The sequence below is a fragment of the Octopus bimaculoides genome, chromosome 11, assembly GCF_046866305.1.
Source record: "Octopus bimaculoides isolate indiv1 chromosome 11, ASM4686630v1, whole genome shotgun sequence".
Classification (NCBI taxonomy): domain Eukaryota; kingdom Metazoa; phylum Mollusca; class Cephalopoda; order Octopoda; family Octopodidae; genus Octopus; species Octopus bimaculoides.
Genome location: NC_142938.1, coordinates 57,912,776 through 57,931,897, shown reverse-complemented (window position 1 = coordinate 57,931,897; position 19,122 = coordinate 57,912,776). Strand labels below are relative to the sequence as shown.

The 19,122-nt window shown below is 39.3% G+C and overlaps 2 protein-coding genes across 2 annotated transcripts in view; both read right to left on the bottom strand.

The window, feature by feature from the left end:
• Window positions 1-5,132, bottom strand: part of LOC106876990 (chymotrypsinogen A) — a 14,112-nt gene extending 8,980 nt beyond the window's left edge. Inside the window, exons 1-3 of the mRNA XM_014925767.3 lie at window positions 4,232-5,132; window positions 1,178-1,343; window positions 427-523 (exon numbers count right to left, since the gene is read on the bottom strand). Coding sequence (XP_014781253.2) covers window positions 427-523; window positions 1,178-1,343; window positions 4,232-4,454 — 486 coding nt within the window. The 5' untranslated portion in view covers window positions 4,455-5,132. The remainder of the gene's footprint in view (window positions 1-426; window positions 524-1,177; window positions 1,344-4,231) is intronic.
• Window positions 5,133-7,038: 1,906 nt separating this feature from the next.
• Window positions 7,039-18,418, bottom strand: LOC128249119 (plasma kallikrein-like). Its single transcript, XM_052971991.2, has 4 exons — window positions 18,186-18,418; window positions 16,506-16,674; window positions 11,640-11,773; window positions 7,039-7,271 (listed from the first exon to the last, which is right to left on the bottom strand). Exons 1-4 carry the CDS (start codon window positions 18,342-18,344, stop codon window positions 7,107-7,109), a joined length of 627 nt encoding a protein of 208 aa, XP_052827951.2. The 5' UTR covers window positions 18,345-18,418; the 3' UTR covers window positions 7,039-7,106.
• Between the last annotated feature and the right edge of the window lie 704 nt (window positions 18,419-19,122).

Genomic DNA, 19,122 nt, shown 5'->3' with positions numbered 1-19,122 from the left:
TACATACATACATACATAAATACATACATACATACATACATATGCATATACGCACGCTGTGGTCTCTCCATATACACATGCTGTAGACGAAGGATGGCGGTTCTGCAATTTCTTTCTGAACAACCTGCACAAATGATTTGTTTCTAGTAATCAAATGCTCGTGCTGCACATAAGCTCGCTCTCTCCGTCAAATCGACGTTGCCTGTACAGATGCATCTCGTACCACACGTCAGGTGCCGAAGTGGTCGCAGAGCAACGTGAGCTGAAGTGTTCTGCTTAAGAACCCAATGCACTACCTGGTCCAGGAATTGAAACCACGATCTCTCAATTGTGCGGGTAACACCCTAACCACAGGGCCACATACCGTCACACAAACACACACACACACACCAAGGCAAACTTGGTAAAAAAAAAAAAAAATCTCACAACGAAAGTTCGAAAAATTGAGCGATACTGTTCGTGTCCTGATTTCCATCCTAAGTCATATTCTCCAAAAACTGCAGTGAATTCACGGGCTGCCGTTCTGTAAGGAAAAATACCGAGAGAGAAAGAGAGTAAGATTCGATCTCAGCACTTTAATCCAACTATTAGTAAACATATTAGTAAACTTCAGAGTAATGTACCAACAACAGCATGAAACATACCATTTTTTAAAGGTCAATACATTCCTGGCCTCTCAACACCTGATGCCAAGACACACACATTAGTCATAAGATTTCTTCCTTTGACTATCAAAATTTGAAACAAACTTTCAGAAACACTCATCAAAACCATTTTAGATGGCGGGATACAAGATTTCAAAAGCCGAGGATTCATTGTTTGTTACCCTCCCCGTCGGAAATTCAGTGAGTCAGTGAAGGGTCCGTTGAAAAACTATAACCTATGATCTTATTGTTTATAAATGAAAACCTATAAACAATGATCCTATTGTATATAAATGCATCATGTAGTTAAGAAAATACACACAAAACAAATTGCTCTTCCTTCCTAAAACAGCAATCTTTTATGGCCTTAGTTTTTCTGCATTAAATTTACAGATGCCAACTAAGAAAACTTCAAGTTGAATGTCAGCCATATCGCCCCACAAGTGAAGGACATCTATGGGCATTTCTCTGCCTCCTGAAACAAAAATCATTAAAAAAATTCCGGTAAACACAATGAGCAACTGTTTACTCACCTGTAGACACAATGAGCAGCTGTTAGCAGCCAGTTTTGATTAATAACCACAGCTCCACAGATATGAACCGAACCTTTCATCTGTAAGGAGACTTGCCAAGGCCATTTTCCTTCAGTGGATGTTGAACCTCCGACGATATTCCTTGTAGGACGAATACCACAACCATCTATAAAATACATTATGTACATTTATGCAAGATGCTAATGAAGAGATCGTTAATGACTACGTAGGCTCTTTACTTAGATTCATGAGATTATTACATCAATAAAAACTATTGTCTTTGGATTCGTTTGTGCAGCATTTATTTATTTCTGGCAATGACGTCTGTTCATATTCATCTTGGTAATGTGTTAGCCGAAGTTTAGTGATATAGACTAAAAACAATTTCTCTTTGAAATCCAGTATAGGAAACTAAGGCAGTACTAAACTGAATAGCTATCTATGTATCATACTTAAAGTAGACAGGCTGTCGTGTACATTCCGTTGAAAACGTCCGAAAAGACCGAAATGCATCTGGCGTTTTCGCTAGCCACTGTCGGTACAGATTTCTGTCTTCCTCTGATATTTTGTGTTTTTTAACAAAGTACGTTCATGAGAGATGGGCAAATACCGCAGTAATTGGTATATCGACGGTGTATTTACATTATGTATGGTACATAGATCTCTAGTTTCTCTTGAATAAAGGAATATTGAAAAGGTACTTTAACTAAACAATTTGGAACTAAAATCACATATAAGAAGAAGAATATTGTTGTTTTATGATCACTATATCTGAAGGAAATTATCTCCAACCAAAGATCGAAACTAGCAAGTGACACGGTGAACCGAAAATCTTATTTTTTGCTTTATAGTGCTCATCATATGTTTTTTTTAAAATTTTCTTGAGCTCTAAGACTCATATAAGGCCAGTTATTTTGTGTCCATAGTGTATAAGTGACCGAGATCACAACATTCCTTCCGAATAAGTCTCCGATCCGTTGCATGGTTCAAGGCCAAGGGATTTTGAGTGGGGAGGATAAATCGATTACAACGACACCAGTGTTTGGCGGGTACTTCATTTTATTGATCATGAAGGGATGAAAAGCAAAGTTGAGCTCGGCCGGATGTGAACTCAGAACGTAAAGAAATACTGCTAACGATTTTGTTAACTCGTCGCCTTCATTGTATGTATTAATTTTGTAGAGAAACACGCTAAAGCTCACAGGAGCCATAAGTATCATCGAAGTGTCCTAAAGATAGGATTGTATGAGCAGAATGTTATTAAGAATAAGTATAGAGGCAAATTAGTATGAAAAATAATGACAATCTTCTCTGTGCTGTTCCAAATTTTACAATATGTGCGGCCGAAGTTGTAATGATAATGATAATCCTTTCTGCTAAAGCAAAAGGCCTGAAATTTGGCGGGTAGGGGACTAGTGGATTAAATCGACTCTAGTGTTTCACTGATATTTAATTTATCGACCCCGAAAGATGAAAAGGAAAGTCGACCTCGGTGGAATTTGAACTCTGAACATAAAGACAGAAGAAATGCCGCTAAGTATTTTGCCCGGCGTGCTAACGATTCTTATTTCTTTATTGCCCACAAGGGGCTAAACATAGAGGGGACAAACAAGGACAGACAAAGGGGTTAAGTCGATTACATCGACCCCAGTGGGTAGCTGGGACTTAATTTATCGACCCCGAAAGGATAAAAGGCAAAGTCGACCTCGGCAAAATTTGAACTCAGAACGTAACGGCAGACGAAATACCGCTAAGCATTTCGCCCGGCGTGCTATCGTTTCTGCTTGCAAAGCTAAGATCACATCTCAAAGACTAACTCTTCTTTTTAGGGACAGGAAATATTCGATCTCCCAACAGCTGCTGGTACTTTACAAGGCACAAGTTGGAATACTGCACTCACTTCTGGGATGGGGCTGCTGCTACGCAAACAAACATCTTGAATCGCATACGGAGGAGGACCTCTCGGCGGATTGGTATCCAATTACTAACAGACACATCTACTCTCTGGCCCACAGGTATGTTGTCTCTTCTATCGCTTCTACAAACGGTTACAGCTCCACGAAACTGGCCAACACACCCGTATCTCCACCTCTCGTCACCTTTGATAAATCCACCTCATCATCTTTCTCCGCACTAATCACACATACACACACCAAGATAAATGGTAAATTCGATCACCTAATAATTTAAATTTAGAGACGTAACTAAAAACCGCCAGGCATCAAATTACAATCATAAAACTTTCTTACATTGGCATCGAACCTTGAATTAAAACAGAAGTGTTGCCAATTCAATCGGTATTCAATATTTTACCGGTACTTGTTTTATCAGTCCCGAAAGTGTGAACTCAGCAGGTTAAGGCGCGTGGCCTGGCGTTTAGGGTGCAACACTCACGATCGCAAGAACAAGGTTTCGATTCCTGGGCCGGGTGGTGCGTGGTATTCCTGAGTAAAACACTATTTCAGGCTGCTTCAGTTCATTTAACTGTAAATGAGTGGCCCTGAGACGGACTGATCATTCAGATCAGGAAGAGTGTTGTGATATCGGTCGCTTATACGACATGGAAACCGAGTAACCGATCCTAGGATTCGAGACTGATGTCCAGGGGCTGATGATGATATTGAAAGTATGAACTCAGGACGTTAAATGAAGCGTATCCATTTGCCGCAAAATATTTAGTCTGATACTCGACTGTCTTTCACACGATATTATCTCATAACAAAAACCACACCAAATACGACATTATTACAAAACCATTTCACTATCATATTTCACGATATTATTGCTTTCAAAATTTGGCACAAGGCCATCAATGTGGGTGCTGGGGTGGATAAATCGATTACATCGACCCCGGTACTCAACTGATACTTGTTTTTATCGACCCCGAAAGGATGAAAAGCAGTGAAGACAGCTGATTTTCACGATATTATTGAAGCGGATAAATAAAAAAACACAGAAAACAGTCATAATCATATGAACTTTGAATGAAACCAAACTCTCACTCTCTCACCTATGTTCTTTTTCTTTTGTTCGTCTTAATAGCTGCCAACTTACCTTGTGTAGAACGCTGGTTGTATCTCAGACATTGCACTTTGTTGTAACGATTCCGTTGTCTGAAACAGTAACGATAAATTTCACACCGTCCTCCTTTTGCAGAATCCGTTCGGCAAATGTAACAGCCATAGCTATAACGGCACACACTTCGAGCCTCGGTTTGGACGATTGACATTAAATTTATAATGCAAATGAATAAATTCAGCAGATATTTAGGATCCATGTTAGAAATAATCGTTTAACTGTACAATGTCTATGAATACTAAATATTTGCGGCAGTTTCTTATATCAATTATTTCCAATAGTATTATGCCAAGGCTTCCTTTTGAGTCTTGAAGAATAATAACACTTGAACTTTCTTGGAGAGAGTACAATAATAATCTTTTAGTTAAACACTATGTTACAAATTTGTCGTGTAAGTTGATTTTGTAACATTTACGCCCTATTCGAAAGGAATTGGTGGTGCGTGTACGTTTTCAAGAGTAAAAGCAATTACACATGATTGAATGCTTCTCAGTATGTGACTTAGTATTTATATTGATTCCAGTCAAATTAACGACGAAGTCGACTCCAGCAGGATTTGAACTTCGAATGAGTCTAAATGCTGCTAAACATTAATAATGGTGAAAAGAATAAAGATGATAATGTTACTGCTGATAATAATGTATTAACAAAGGAAAATGGATTTAAATCAACGTGTGTGAGTTAAGAAAACGCAGAAGAATCTGGAACGAGTTTTCACTGAATGATGGCCAGATGATTGTTGCTGATCAAGTGTCTGCAAACTGTATATCGGTTGTCGCATGGATTTCTTTCCTATATAGAGGAGAGGTGTGTTTGATGAACTTGCGCCGACCACGTCAGCTCATTATAAGTTAGAAGAAAATTCTTGTCACGGATGCTGGATTAAAAGATGAAAGAACAACTTAAAACAGACACCTGGAAGTAGGATATTTGTTGGACGTTCACATGTACTTAAGCATGATAATATGTGCGAAATACAAACAAACACAGAAACAATGGACGTATATTGTACAATGTATTTATGCGCGCGCGTGACTTAGAGTGCAGATAATGCTAGCAAGTGTAATACGGTAATAAAATACCAAAACCCATGTATATATCTTCTCATGTGCGCGCGTGCGCGTGTATATATATATATATATATATATATATATATATATATATATATATATACCCATACACACACACATTCATACACATACATATGTATTTGTGTGTGCATACATATATATATCCACACACACACACACACAGGATACGTCAGCTAGTATATGTATATATATATATATATATATATATATATATATATATATATATATGTGTGTGTGTGCGTGTGTGTGTGTGTGTGTGTGTGTAGTACAGAGAAGATTGTCATTATTTTTCATACTAATTTGCAGGAGTGGCTGTGTGGTAAAAAGGCTTGCTTCCCAACTACATGGTTCCGGGTTCACTCCCACTGCGTGACATCTTGGGCGAGTGTCTCCTACTATAGCCACGAGCCGACCAAAGTCTTGTAAGTGGATTTAGTAGACGGAAACTGAAAGAATCCTGTCGTATATGTGTGTGTGTATTTGTGTGTCTGTGTTTGTCCCCCACCATCGCTTGACAACCGATGTTGGTGTGCTTACGTCCCCGTAACTTAGCGGTGTCGGCAAAAGAGACCGATAGAATAAATACTAGGCTTACAAAGAATAAGTCCTGGGGTCGAATTGTTCGACTAAAGATGGTGCTCCTGCATATATATACCGTAAATCCTCGAGTATAATCCGCATTTTTTTCCCCAAAATTTAACGTTCAAAATCCTTAGTGCGTACTATATACGAGGTTAAAAACGAGAAATATTTTCTAAGCAATGTCCGAGTCTCTATTTGCTGTCCGGCAATGTTTATTCAAACACATTTTGTGATGTCGGGCGCGAAAATACCTTAAGCTATATTTATTTTACACTGACGTTATTACTGTCATTTTATTTTCTGCAAACAAAGTGCACAAAAAAGCTACACGTTTGCATTATGTTATATATACAATAATAATAAAGGACGTTACCATATATATGTTTACAAACCAAGGACTTTATATAGACCTCCTTGACTTAAGTTAGAGAAGGGGTGCGTATTATACACAAGGTTTAAGTTTTTCAGAGGAACAGCCCCCTAAAAATCCCCTGCGTATTATACTTAAAGGCGGACTATACTCGAGGATTTACGGTATATATAACACTGGTATAGCCCACACGAGCTATGTTATTCATGTGAAGGATGAGATTTTCGAATGATGTTTTCTGCGAGCTTTTTGATTTATATTTATTTCAACGACTGTGGAGGCGCAATGGCCCAGTGGTTAGGGCAGCGGACACGCGGTCATAGGATCGCGGTTTCGATTCCCAGACTGGGCGTTGTGAGTATTTATTGAGCTAAAGCTCCACGAGGCTCCGGCAGGGGATGGTGGCGAACCCTGCTGTACTCTTTCACCACAACTTTCTCTTACTTCCTGTTTCTGTTGTGACTGTAATTCAAAGAACCAGCCTTGTCACACTGTGTCACGCTGAATATCCCCGAGAACTACGTTAAGGGTACACGTGTCTGTGGAGTGCTCAGCCACTTGCACGTTAATTTCACAAGCAGGCTGTTCCGTTGATCGGATCAACTGGAACCCTCGACGTCGTAAGCGACGGAGTGCCAACAACAACATTTCAACGACTATTTAATTAGTTTTGATTTTATTTACAATTTTATTTTAAAAACATTTACGTGTCCTTAAACCGAAAAGGAGGAAAGATCGAGTTGACTCTTTTATAAAAGATTTTTATTTACGTTTATACATTTATATAAAAAAATAATAATGTCTTGAATTAGGCATTCATGTAGACATAATTGATCCATTCCAGAAATTCGGAGACTTTGGTATAAACTGCCGGAAAGCCAGGAACGCCACACAGTTCATTACTAAAAGATGCTACGCCAGCCAATAGAAATCTGCCACGTTTCAAACATACCAGCGGTCCACCAGAGTCACCCTTCAAAATAAAACATAATTTCAATAGGATTAATGTTGTTGATGATGGTGATGTTGTTATTATTGTTGTTGTTTCTCTCCAAGAAGTCCTAATAGACAAAGCTTTTCAGCTATGAGTATGCTAACATTATTCTAATATTCAATGTAATTATGCTGATTGGCGAATCAGTTTTTAGAGGTGCATCGAGCTGTACCGATATAATGTAGGATAAATATAGTAATAATAGCAATAATCCTTGGCTGGAATTTTAAAACATTTAATGCATCACTATGCGCGTTTCCACAAATCGCACGTCTCTTAAGATCACAGTCCGTTTTCCTGAAATTATTACAGTAGTATCCTTGGGCATCGGGTAGATCATCTTCATGGATTCATTTCTTCAGGCGTGCCTTCAAAACGCGGAGTAGATGGAACAGGGACAACTGACGAAGGAGTATACTCTTTATGTTGTTTTCGTTGTTCGGAAAAAGTTCGTTTTCTGTTTTCGTTTTAATGTTTTTGTTTCTCATTGTGTTTAACGTTTTTTTAATGTCCTGTACCCATATATGCATGTATGTATACATATAGATGTAGGTATGTACATATATGTATGGATATATGCATATATTCATATTTTATATATATATATGTGGGGGGGGGGGTGTTTATGTGTACTTTTGTTTGTTCCCCCCACATACCGCTTGACAATAAGTGTTGGTGTGTTTACGTCCCCACAAGTTAGCGGTTCGGCAAAAGATCGATAGAATCAGTACCAGGATTAAGAAAATAAAGTACTGGGGTCAATTCACTAGCGTAGCTAGAATGTGTGCCGCCTGAAAAAATAAGCTTGCTTACCAACCACATGGTTCCGGGTTCAGTCCCACTGCGTGGCACCTTGGGCAAGTGTCTTCTACTATAGCCTCGGGCCGACCAAAGCCTTGTGAGTGGATTTGGTAGACGGAAACTGAAAGAAGCCCGTCGTATATATATATATATATATATATATATATATATGTGTGTGTGTGTGTGTGTGTGTGTGTGTGTGTATGTTTGTGTGTCTGTGTTTGTCCTCCCAACATCGCTTGACAACCGATGCTGGTGTGTTTACGTCCCCGTAACTTAGCGGTTCGGCAAAAGAGACCGATAGAATAAGTACTAGGCTTACAAGGAATAAGTCCTGGGGTCGATTTACTCGACTAAAGGCGGTGCTCCAGCATGGCCACAGTCAAATGACTGAAACAAGTAAAAGAGTAAAGTATATATATATATATATATATATATATATATATATATATATATATATATATATAGAGAGAGAGAGAGAGAGAGAGAGAGAGAGAGAGAGAGAGAGAGAGACAGACAGACAGACAGACAGACAGACAGAAACCGCACACATATGCACATACGATTATACAAACTCTCAAACACGCAAGCACGGCGAAGAGTTATTGAGGAGAGAAGGTTACTTTGCGCAATACAGTTCTCGACATATTTCACAAAAGATGGTATGTTTATGGTTGGAATGCCTTTTGATCACTGCCGTTGGAGCGACAAGGAAATTCTTTCAACATAGATAAAATAGAGTTTTCTCTATTTTATTATATGAGAGAATATTTTTGTTAGTCATATACAAAGAGGGGAAAATAGAATGTGTTTCATTATTTCAGTGCGCGCGAGTGTGTGTGTGTGTGTGTGTGTGTGTGTGTGTGTGTGTGTGTAAGAGGGGGCGTATGAGTATGTGTCCTTGTGTAAGGGTATGGGTGTGATTGTATGCACGAATGTATGTGTTGTTTGTGTCATGTGAGGAGTGCTTACACGTGTATGTGTGTGTGTGTGTGTGTGTAATGTTACGTTCTTTGAATATAAAATATTTGGTATATAAAAAGTTTTGTCAATATTAACAGTATACAACACTGAAGCGACATCAGCTCCAATATCAAATATGAAAAGACAGACAGCAATTTTTTCCTTTTTCTTTTTTTACTTTTTATAAATAGAAATGAAAAGAGAGGAAGTGAAGAGAGGGGGAGAGAAAAAGAAGTTATGATGGGAAAAGACGAATTGGAAGGAAAATAAAATGATAATAATTAAATAATCAGTGTTGATTGAAGACAAAGAAAGAAATTATTTAACAGACATGATTTCACGAATTTGGTAGGGGTGGATGGAAATGTAGTCGATGAAATCAGTGTTTCTTGACTGGGTACATACAAAATAGCTTTTATAAAGATGGAGGGAGAGGAAAATACGAACAAGACGTGTTGGGTGAGCGTGGGTGGGTGAATGGGGATGTGTTTGCAAACTGCGATAGAAAGAATTAAAAAAAATAAAAGGTAAAGAGATAGCTTATTAATGAGAGAGAGAGAGAGAGAGAGAGAGAGAGAGATGAAATGAGAAAGAGAGCGAAATATATATAATAAAATGGATAAACTAATTACAAGTATATATTATTATTATGATATAAATAAGCTCGATTTGCAATAATGTTATTTTGGATTCAGTTTCACTGCATAGAACCTCGAGTAAATACGTGTCTTTTACAGACGTCCAATGCCTTGTGAGTGAATTTGGTAGACGGAAACTGTGAGGAAACCCGTTGTGTATATATGTATATCCCCCCCCCCCACACACACATATATATATATATATATATATATATATATATATATATATATATATATAGTGTGTGTATGTATATGTATGTGTCTGTGTTTGTTCCCACTACCAGCACTTGGTCGGTGTTGGTTTCTTTACGCCCCCATAACTTGCGGGTTTTGCAAAAGAGACCGATAGAATAAGTATCAGACTTCATATAAGTACTGGGGGAGATTTTTTCGACTAAATCTTTCAAGGCAGTGCCCCATGGCCGCAGTCCAATGACTGAAACAAGGACCATTAATATCAGATACGTGGTGGTGTTCGTGATGAGAGTAGCTTTACGTTAAGGTGTTCACACAAAGTGTGACGTCAAGAGTTTGTATGTTTGACGAAATAAACACACATAATAATTAGCTGCGCCCTGTGTCGTGTCATAATTTACATGGTATTAGAAGAGGGATTGAACAATCGCCGGAATGGACCAGATAAGAAACCTGAATGGATCAGATAAGAAGCCCGAATGAGCTTAATCTCGAAAGCAATGTAACCTAGAACTGGAAACGGTGGATACAAAGGTTTGAACTTTACCTTACGGCTAGCGGAATCGCAACTAAATCACAGAATGTGAAGTATGTTATTTTACTACATGTGGCGGGAGATGTTGCAGTTCAAGTGTATATAACTCTTTTGAGTGGAGTGAGGAAGTGAATAGCAAGAATTATGACAAAGTGAAGCAAAAGTTTCATCAGGAATACTGTGAACCTCTGACGATTGAGAGACAATTTTCATACGATCTCAGAAACTAGGTGAGTCAATTGATCAATATGTGACGGATTTAAAGAATAAATCTACAACTTGTGAGTTTGGGACATTGAATGATGGGTTCATTAAAGACAGAACTGTGTGTGGAATTATTAGTGACAACCCCAGAATGCGGTTATGGAGAAAAGGACGATCTTGATTTGGAAGAAAAAAAACTGTACAGAAATCAGCGCACAATAATTGAAAGTTCTTAATGATGAGCAGTCAACCATATCGAAAGAAACCAATGCCATGATTGTCAATAGGGTCCAAGATGAAAATATGAACCTCAAGGTATAACAATAGAATACCCTCTGTGTAGACAGTGTGGTTACAAACATGCTAAAGACAAGTGTCCATCTGCTGGAAAAGTTTGCGACAAATGCAGTGGTAAACATCATTTTGCCAGCATGTGTAAAACTAGAACACCATCTAGGCATGACAGACAAGACACTAGAGAGAAAGAAGAGAAAAATGTTCACACTGTTGACAATTCTGAAGAAACTGAAAAATTCGAAGAATTATTCATTGGACATATGACCACCGATGAAGATGATGAAGACTGGTATGAGATTCTATTAATCAACAAGAAACCAGCGAAAGTCAAACAAGATACAGAACTTAAACCTTGTGTGTATATTGACTACAATAATACCTCTTGCAATGTTTGTAAAGAAGGACAATGTAATAAGAGTGACTTTACGTTAAGATGTGCACACAAAGTGTACCGTCACGAGTTTGTATGTCTGACGAAATAAACACACATAGTAATGGCTGCGCCCTGTGTCGTGTCATAATTTACAGTGTTGATCAATCTTCTTTGCTGATTTATATTTCAATGCCAATGTGTAAAGGGAAACTTATAATGTAAGAGAGAGAGAGAGAGAGAATGTAGAGGGAAGAGGAAGAGGAGAGTAAAGCAGTAACGGTTGTGGATGGAAAATGTCGAAATAGGCATTAAAAAAGGAAAGAAACAAACGAAAAATATACCCGACATGGACCAGCATGGCCATCACCAACACATATATGGCTTTTATGCACATAAGCACTCCATTTGTGTTGACATTCAAGGAAACCTGTAATTCGAACTTGCACTTTATTCAGTACGTTTGGATTTCCTCTGCCTGTTAAATGAAGAAAAGATTTATTTGAGAAATATTATATCACTTGTTAATGCAGTGAGCTGGCAGAATCGTTAGCACGCCGAGCAAAAATGCTTAGCAGCATTTGTCCGTCTCTGTGTTCTGGATTCAAATTCTGCAGAAGCGATAAAATAAGTAGCAGTTGAACACCGGGGTCAATGTAATCGACTTACTTCTCCTCGAAATTGCTGGCGTTGTACTAAAATTTGAAACCAATAGTTTGTCCCATGTTGAGGCAGCGAGCTGACAGAGCCGTTAACACACCAGACAAAATTCTTAGCACCATTTCGTCCGTCTTTACGTTCTGAGTTCAAATTCCGCCGAGGTCGACTTTGCCTTTCATTCTGTCAGGGTCGACAAAATAAGTAACAGTTGAATCCTGGGGGTTGATGTTATAGACTTACCCCCTCCCTGAAATCGCGGGCGTTGTGCCAAAATTTAAAATCATTATTTTGTCAAGTGTTGCTTGTTGTTCAGCTCCAGGTTAGTCAGACATATCAAAAAAAATACACAAGCTGTCACCATCCCATATTTTCTTTTTTTGTAAGAAATACCTTGCATTTACATACTTAAACCTTTCGCTCGCAATGGCGCATAGTCTATCGTTGACTTTCCTACACTGTTCTCGCCTCTAGGCTATCAGGCCGCTCCTTCACTATAGACGGGGTCACCATATGTTTCTCTGAGGGCATGCCTTCATTTCCCAGGCTTTTGGTTTTGAATTATCATAGCTGATTCTGTAACTTCCCTTTTTTCTAGGTAGGAGTGTTGGCTCTAAGCAAACCCATTTTCACCTCTGAGAAGAGGTGGTCTGTATTAACGTGGCCGCTTTCCTTTGACATATCCAGTATGGGAGATCCTATCAGGAACTTGCACTCTGCTAGTTTAACTCTGTGGGTTATTGAGGCGCACGAGCCGCTACACCACATCACAACAAGGACTAGACCCTGTGGTGGGTCCTAGATTTTAGTCCTCATTAGCCATTATATCGGATACTAAGGCGTGATTTCAGGAATATATAGTTACTATTTCAGTCAGTTCTCTATGCTGCCTCTTGTTTAAATTGTGTACAAAAGGCCTGCATATTTTGTGGATCGAATTCAGTCTCAGTACTTCATTTGATTTTAGCAACTCTAAAAATATAACAGACGTAACTCAATTAGGCTACAAAGCATTTTGTCAGTAACCCAACAATTCTGCCAACTCACCACCTCTCTTCTCTTATTTATCCTTTGACAACAACAACAATAATGATGATTTCGTTTATATGATACAAAGGCGATAAAGGGAGAATTACAAGGACAAATTACAAAAAAAGTGGCAGTAGGGGCACACAGTATCGATTATGATTTAAAAAATAGACAAGGAAAGTAAAAGTATATAAAAGAAGAGATGCTCAGTAGTGGGGAGGCAACCACTAAAAGTTAATTAAAAAAAACTTTGCAAATAAAGGAATATGCAAATAAAGGGAATATGCAAATAAAGGAATATGCCGATGTTCACTCTGCGCATACTGAGCGTAAGTCCTGTCACTCTCACCTTTCAGCAAATTAACTTAAGGGCAGCAACTCATTTCCCGATGATGGCTTCGTTGAATAGGGAACCGTCTCTCTTCAATCTTTTTATCTTTACTGTGGAATCTCTTTCACCATGGTAACCAGACAGAGGTAAAATGGTTGTTCTTTTAGACCGAAAGAAAGAGGTGGAGCAATCGTTTCCAGGGACTGGGTTGATAATCGGTTCCGTCCTTCACTTAACGATATTTGTTCAACATAACTCCGTAACTCACCAATGTTGGGACACAGACCCATTGCGTGTAAAACTGTAATGTCTCCCAGTACGCCTTTCTGACTGGCCCAGCTGATGACTTTACCAACCCTGTTGAATTTCTTCCGAACCGTCAATATGTCCTTAATAGCACTGCCAAGTTAGTGATTACTGGAAATTGTGCATAATCCGAAATAGGCTGTTCAGATGGTCTCCATCGACTCTCTGTAACATCCTTAGAACACCGTCGCACTTACCCACCACTAACCCTCAATAGATTACTTGTAGTTGTTTGCATGTGCAGCGACATACACCCCGGAGTGGGATGAGATGGCCCCGACCAACGAGTTCACCATGTCCTTCACGAATGCTGCCATATCCGACGGTCGGCCCTAACATTCCAGCAGGCAAAGTAATACTCCTGCCTGCAACCTAAAAATCCATCTTGCAAATTCGACGAATGCCCCACTGAGAGAGCAAATGCGGCGGAAAGCGCGGACGCCGTAACCGTAGTTGTCATTTATTGTGAGATGTAGAGTTCACGTTCGAAGTTTCAGAGCGAATACAAGTTCACATGGGGTCCCTGGTTACATGCCTACACACTTTGCGATAGTGTGGTTCATAGCAGCTCATGTTACAGTCGATTTTCGACTATTGCAGAGGATTCGCTGACCAAGTCACTGCCGATTATCGGTCAGACGTAGCCCGGGTTTGAAGCGGGTGATATACATGCTAGTTAACCCATAGCAGTGGCACTAACAGGTGCTACGACTCTGGGTCAGAGTAGACGTAGGAAAAATAGTGGCTAAGAGGTGGCTCCACACTCCTCCAAACCCTGGAACTCCCGTACCAAGGCCCCACTACCGGATGCACTTTAAAGTCTTACCTAGGACACGATCTATAGATTGCAAAGTTTGACGTCCGTCCGTCTACATTGCTCAACTAAAATTTGTTTCCATTATGCAAAAAAATTGCTGTTCCAGGTTTAAGGTTGTTGAACATGTAATAGTCAAACATCCGAGGAAGACTATAATATATAATACAAGAGATAGCAACAGGTCTCACAGCGTTAACTAAACACATTCATTTTAAGAAACACTTGATTGCACAAATTAATTAATTAATCAATTTCCATGTAAGCATACATACATATTCACACTGGTTACTTATCATAAATATCTATAATACTATCTACCATGTGTTATTTCCCCCTAAACTATGACATTTTTCTCCACTCATCGCCTCCAAGAAATTTTAACAAATTCGTGTCAGTCGTTGTATGCGAGAGTCTCTCCCTCTCTCCCCCTTTCACTTTCTCTCTCTCTCTCTCACACACACACACACATACACACTTGTGTGTGTGTGTGATGGCGAGCTGACAAAAAATATTTAGTGCGTTGTCCCCTCCATATTTCAGGGCGATACAGTAGGTTGTGTCCGTCATGGTGGTTTGCTTGTCATAAGAAGCAACAGAACAGATGTTACAGTATAACAACATAGAAATAGCAAAACTGTTTTTTTACCTTCATCCACAGAACATCTTACCCAGGATGCCTTTCAATGTCAATTCCTATCTCCTTCATTCCTCTTCTTTCTTGACCACGTGACCATGTCTTCAACTTCAGTGTTTATTTTTCCTTTCAACTCCAACCTTGTTACTTTCCCGTTTGACGGAATTCTTTCTCAATCCTCGCGATATTGTTGTTGTTGTTAGCGACGGTGGTGATGGTGGTGTTCTGAAGCCCCCATTCCCATACTCTATATTCTGATGTTTAATTAGGAATCCTGTGGAGTGCACTCCACTGTCCAGTTTGTACTTGTATATCACTTGTTGTTGTTGTTGTTGTTTTTATCGTTGTCCCAGCTCAACCTTGATCGAGAAGTCATATGGCACATAGGCTGTCGCTCGAACGACGTAGCCCGACCCAGAGATCTCTATTTTTAATCATAGCAAATCACATATTCTAGCAAGGGATTCTAACAAAGGATCACCATACTGCTCATCCCGCCATGCAATGCAGTTATATAAAACTGCAGTGCGACAGCCAAGACATGTTGTACTCGCTCCAGTATCCGTTGTATTGTTGTACGCTTCTTGTTGCAATTGGTGTTGCTTAAACACAAGTCGGCAGCTGGTCCAAAGATCTATGATCAAAAGCATTCCAATTGTGACCATCCATGTTTATTTTATTTTATTTATTTATTTTTTCAAACACTGAAACACATTATCTTTTCTTTAAGAGAGTAGAGTGAGACTGGGGTAAGATTTGACTTTTCTGAAGTCTGCGCGTGTATGAACATGAGTGTATGAGTTGTGGGCGAAGTTTTGAAGAAAAAAACCAAATGTTTTGTAGGAGAGTATTGTAGTTCGCTTGAAGCATTGTGTATTGTTTGTAAAGAATAAAAAGTTTTGAATGGTACAACAATGCACTATAATACAAAAAATGGACTATAGACCTGTTGTAATTTAGTTATCCACAGTCCGATGATATTTCCGAATAAAATTCCTTCTTCAGATATTCTTAGATGAGTCGCTGCTATAATCGGTTTTCCAACGGCTTTGGCTCAGTCCCACTGCGTGGCACCTTGGGCAAGTGTCTTCTACTACAGCTCGGGCCGATCAAAGCCTTGTGAGTGGATTTGGTAGATGGAAACTGAAAAACATCCGTCGCGTGTGTGTATGTGTGAGTGTTTGTCCCCCACCACTGCTTGACAACCGGTGTTGGTGTGTTTACATCTCCGTAAATTAGCGTTTCAGCAAAAGAGGCTGATAAGTAGCATGCTTTCGAAAACAAGTAAGTACTGGGGTCGATTCATTCGATTAAAATTTCTTAAGACGGTGCCCCAGCATGGCCGCAGTCTAATGACTGAAACAAGTAAAAGATAAAAGATAGAATCATCTATGATCTTTGGTAAAAAGTAACAACAGGGACTGGAAAACACTCACCTCGTGTATCGCCCCATCCAGTGACCCAGCATTCATCTCGACCAGTGAACCGATTCGTTTTAGAAGGTAGGCAAACAGTTTTAATGTATTCAGACAGTTGAATTGGTGCTGAAAGTTCCATAAGCGCTATATCGTTCGGATAACTTCCTCCATGAACGTAGAAAGGATACTGGGGTGATATAAGAATTGAATTTTAATCGATTTTGAAAACAAAAGTTATTTTTAGGATGAAGGAAATGAGGACAAGTCAAGTTATTATGGAATCAGTGATCGACGAATCGATTAAAAATTGGTTACACAAATCCTTTGTCTTGTAAAAGGTTGATAGTTGCAATAGAGACATTAGTCTCTCTCTATCACCTTTCAACAAAATTATATATTAAGAAACAGTAGAACAATTAACAACATAATAAAAATAAGTTTTATTTTTGGTGATGTTTCGTTTTACAAATCCTGTGTCATTCAGCCTGGTAGTCGCTGGTAACTTGTAATCAGCACTGGAAGGTTAAAAGCTTCGTTGAGGCATCTGAGAGGAGCAAGTTGTTGTTAGATCGAAGGTATCGCGCTAAGAGGGTTAGAAAACGAAAGAAGCGCTTTAAGTACTGGTTTTACTACGCATGCGCAATCGAGGGGCTTCCGGGAAGGCAAGGCCCTTGCGCATGCGTAGATTGTACTTCCTTAATGGCGGCCATAATTTCGCGCCATTACAGTCTAAAATGTGAGCCCTGAGCGAAAGTTATAAATTAGCGTCAACCAACAATTGAAAGGGTCAGCTGGATTGACCGAATCGATGGAAATACAATTGAATTATATCCTGGAAATCGTTTCGATATTTCGTCTACGACCTACTAGTGGTCCTTATATCTTTTATGTTTTACTTGTTTCAGCCATTAGACGCGGAAGAGTTTTAATCGAATGAATCGACCCCAGTTTTTAATTTTTCAAGGCTAATATTTATGTTATCGATCTCTTTGGCCGGACCGCTAGTCTAAGTAGACGTAAACACACCAACACCGGTTTTCAAGCAGAGGTGGGGGACAAACACAGACACAAAGACACACCCACACACACACACACACACACACACTTAGATATACATACACACACACGCACACAAAGACACATGCATACTTACACACGCATGCACGCGCGCACGCACACACATACACTATATATAGATATGCGATGGGTTTCTTTCACTTTCCGTTTACCAAATCTGCTCACAAGGTTTTGGTCGGCCCGAGATTAAAGTAGAAGATACTTGCCTAAGGTGCCATGCAGTGTGACTGAACCTGGAACCATGTGACTGCGAAGCAAAAATTTTGTAGGCAATACTTCAAATGGTAAAATTATTTCTTGAAATGAATCGGAGACAACATGAAAAAGCGTGTCTCGAAGAAACGAAGGGAATACTTGGACCAACGAACGACAAACACTACGTGGCCTGCCGACTTATTATTATAATCATCCTACCATCTTAAAAACGGATATATTTGTACAGGATAAAGAAGTCCTGGGCATAGTATGATAGGAAAGAAGACGAGACGGTCACACTTTTAATGGCGGCTGAAGAATACTGGCTTGGCTGACTGGAACGCGGAAATATGCAAGTGGATAAAATCCGAAAGCGACAAAGATATATTTAATGAATTGAAATATGAATGGAAAAATATGATTTACCACTACAATTTTCGAAACTTTTCTGAATCTTACACTGAATGCATCTTTATAAAGTTCTGTAATACCAAGAGCAATCTGAAGTTGGTAGGGATTTTGCCTGAAAAGAAAAGAAATTCGTAAAATATACAAAAGTGTCGGTACACGGTACAAGAGAGACATTAATAATACTCAAACTGGAAAAACGAAAAGCCAACACGTTCTGAATTTGAGCACGCACACACACGCACGTGCACACACACACACACACACGCACGCACGCGCACACACACACACACACACACATACACACACACACACATATACACACATTCTGTAACCACTTTCTCATTCAGTTCACGATATCACACGTGTAGGAACATGAATTCTTGTCTACAGAAAATATATAAAATCTGGTGTTTATTTTCTAACACACACGCACAACTTTATATATATATATATATTACTTGCGGGCATGCTGGAGCACCACCTTTAGTCGAGCAAATCGACCCCAGGACTTATTCTTTGTAAGCCTAGTACTTATTTTATCCCCCTTTATTCCCGAACCGCTAAGTTACGTAAACACACCAACATCAGTTGTCAAGCGATGATGGGTGGGGACAAACGCAAACATACACACACACACACACATACACACAAATATATATATATAACAGGCTTCTTTCAGTTTCCGTCTACCAAATCCACTCACAAAGCTTTGATCGGCCCGAGGCTATAGTAGAAAACACTTGTCCAAGGTGCCACGCAGTGGGACTGAACCCGGTACACACACACACACACACACACACACACACACACATTAATTAATGTCCGGGTTCAAATTCTACCAATCAACAAACATACATACATACATACATACAAAAATACCCTATTATTGATGTTGAAATTCCAATGAAGGAACCTTGAATCTAGGTTAGAAACCGGTTCTTTCTCTATTGGC

What these genes read in the sequence shown, in the direction of transcription:
- LOC128249119 (XM_052971991.2), bottom strand. Translation starts at nt 18,344, where the DNA reads ATGTCTCTCTTGTACCGTGTACCGACACTTTTGTATATTTTACGAATT. An exon ending in AAGTTTCGAAAATTGTAGTG is followed by an intron (nt 16,675 to 18,185) that starts GTAAATCATATT and finishes ATATCACCCCAG; the next exon opens with TATCCTTTCTACGTTCATGG. An exon ending in GCCATGCTGGTCCATGTCGG is followed by an intron (nt 7,272 to 11,639) that starts GTATATTTTTCG and finishes TTTATTTTGAAG; the next exon opens with GGTGACTCTGGTGGACCGCT.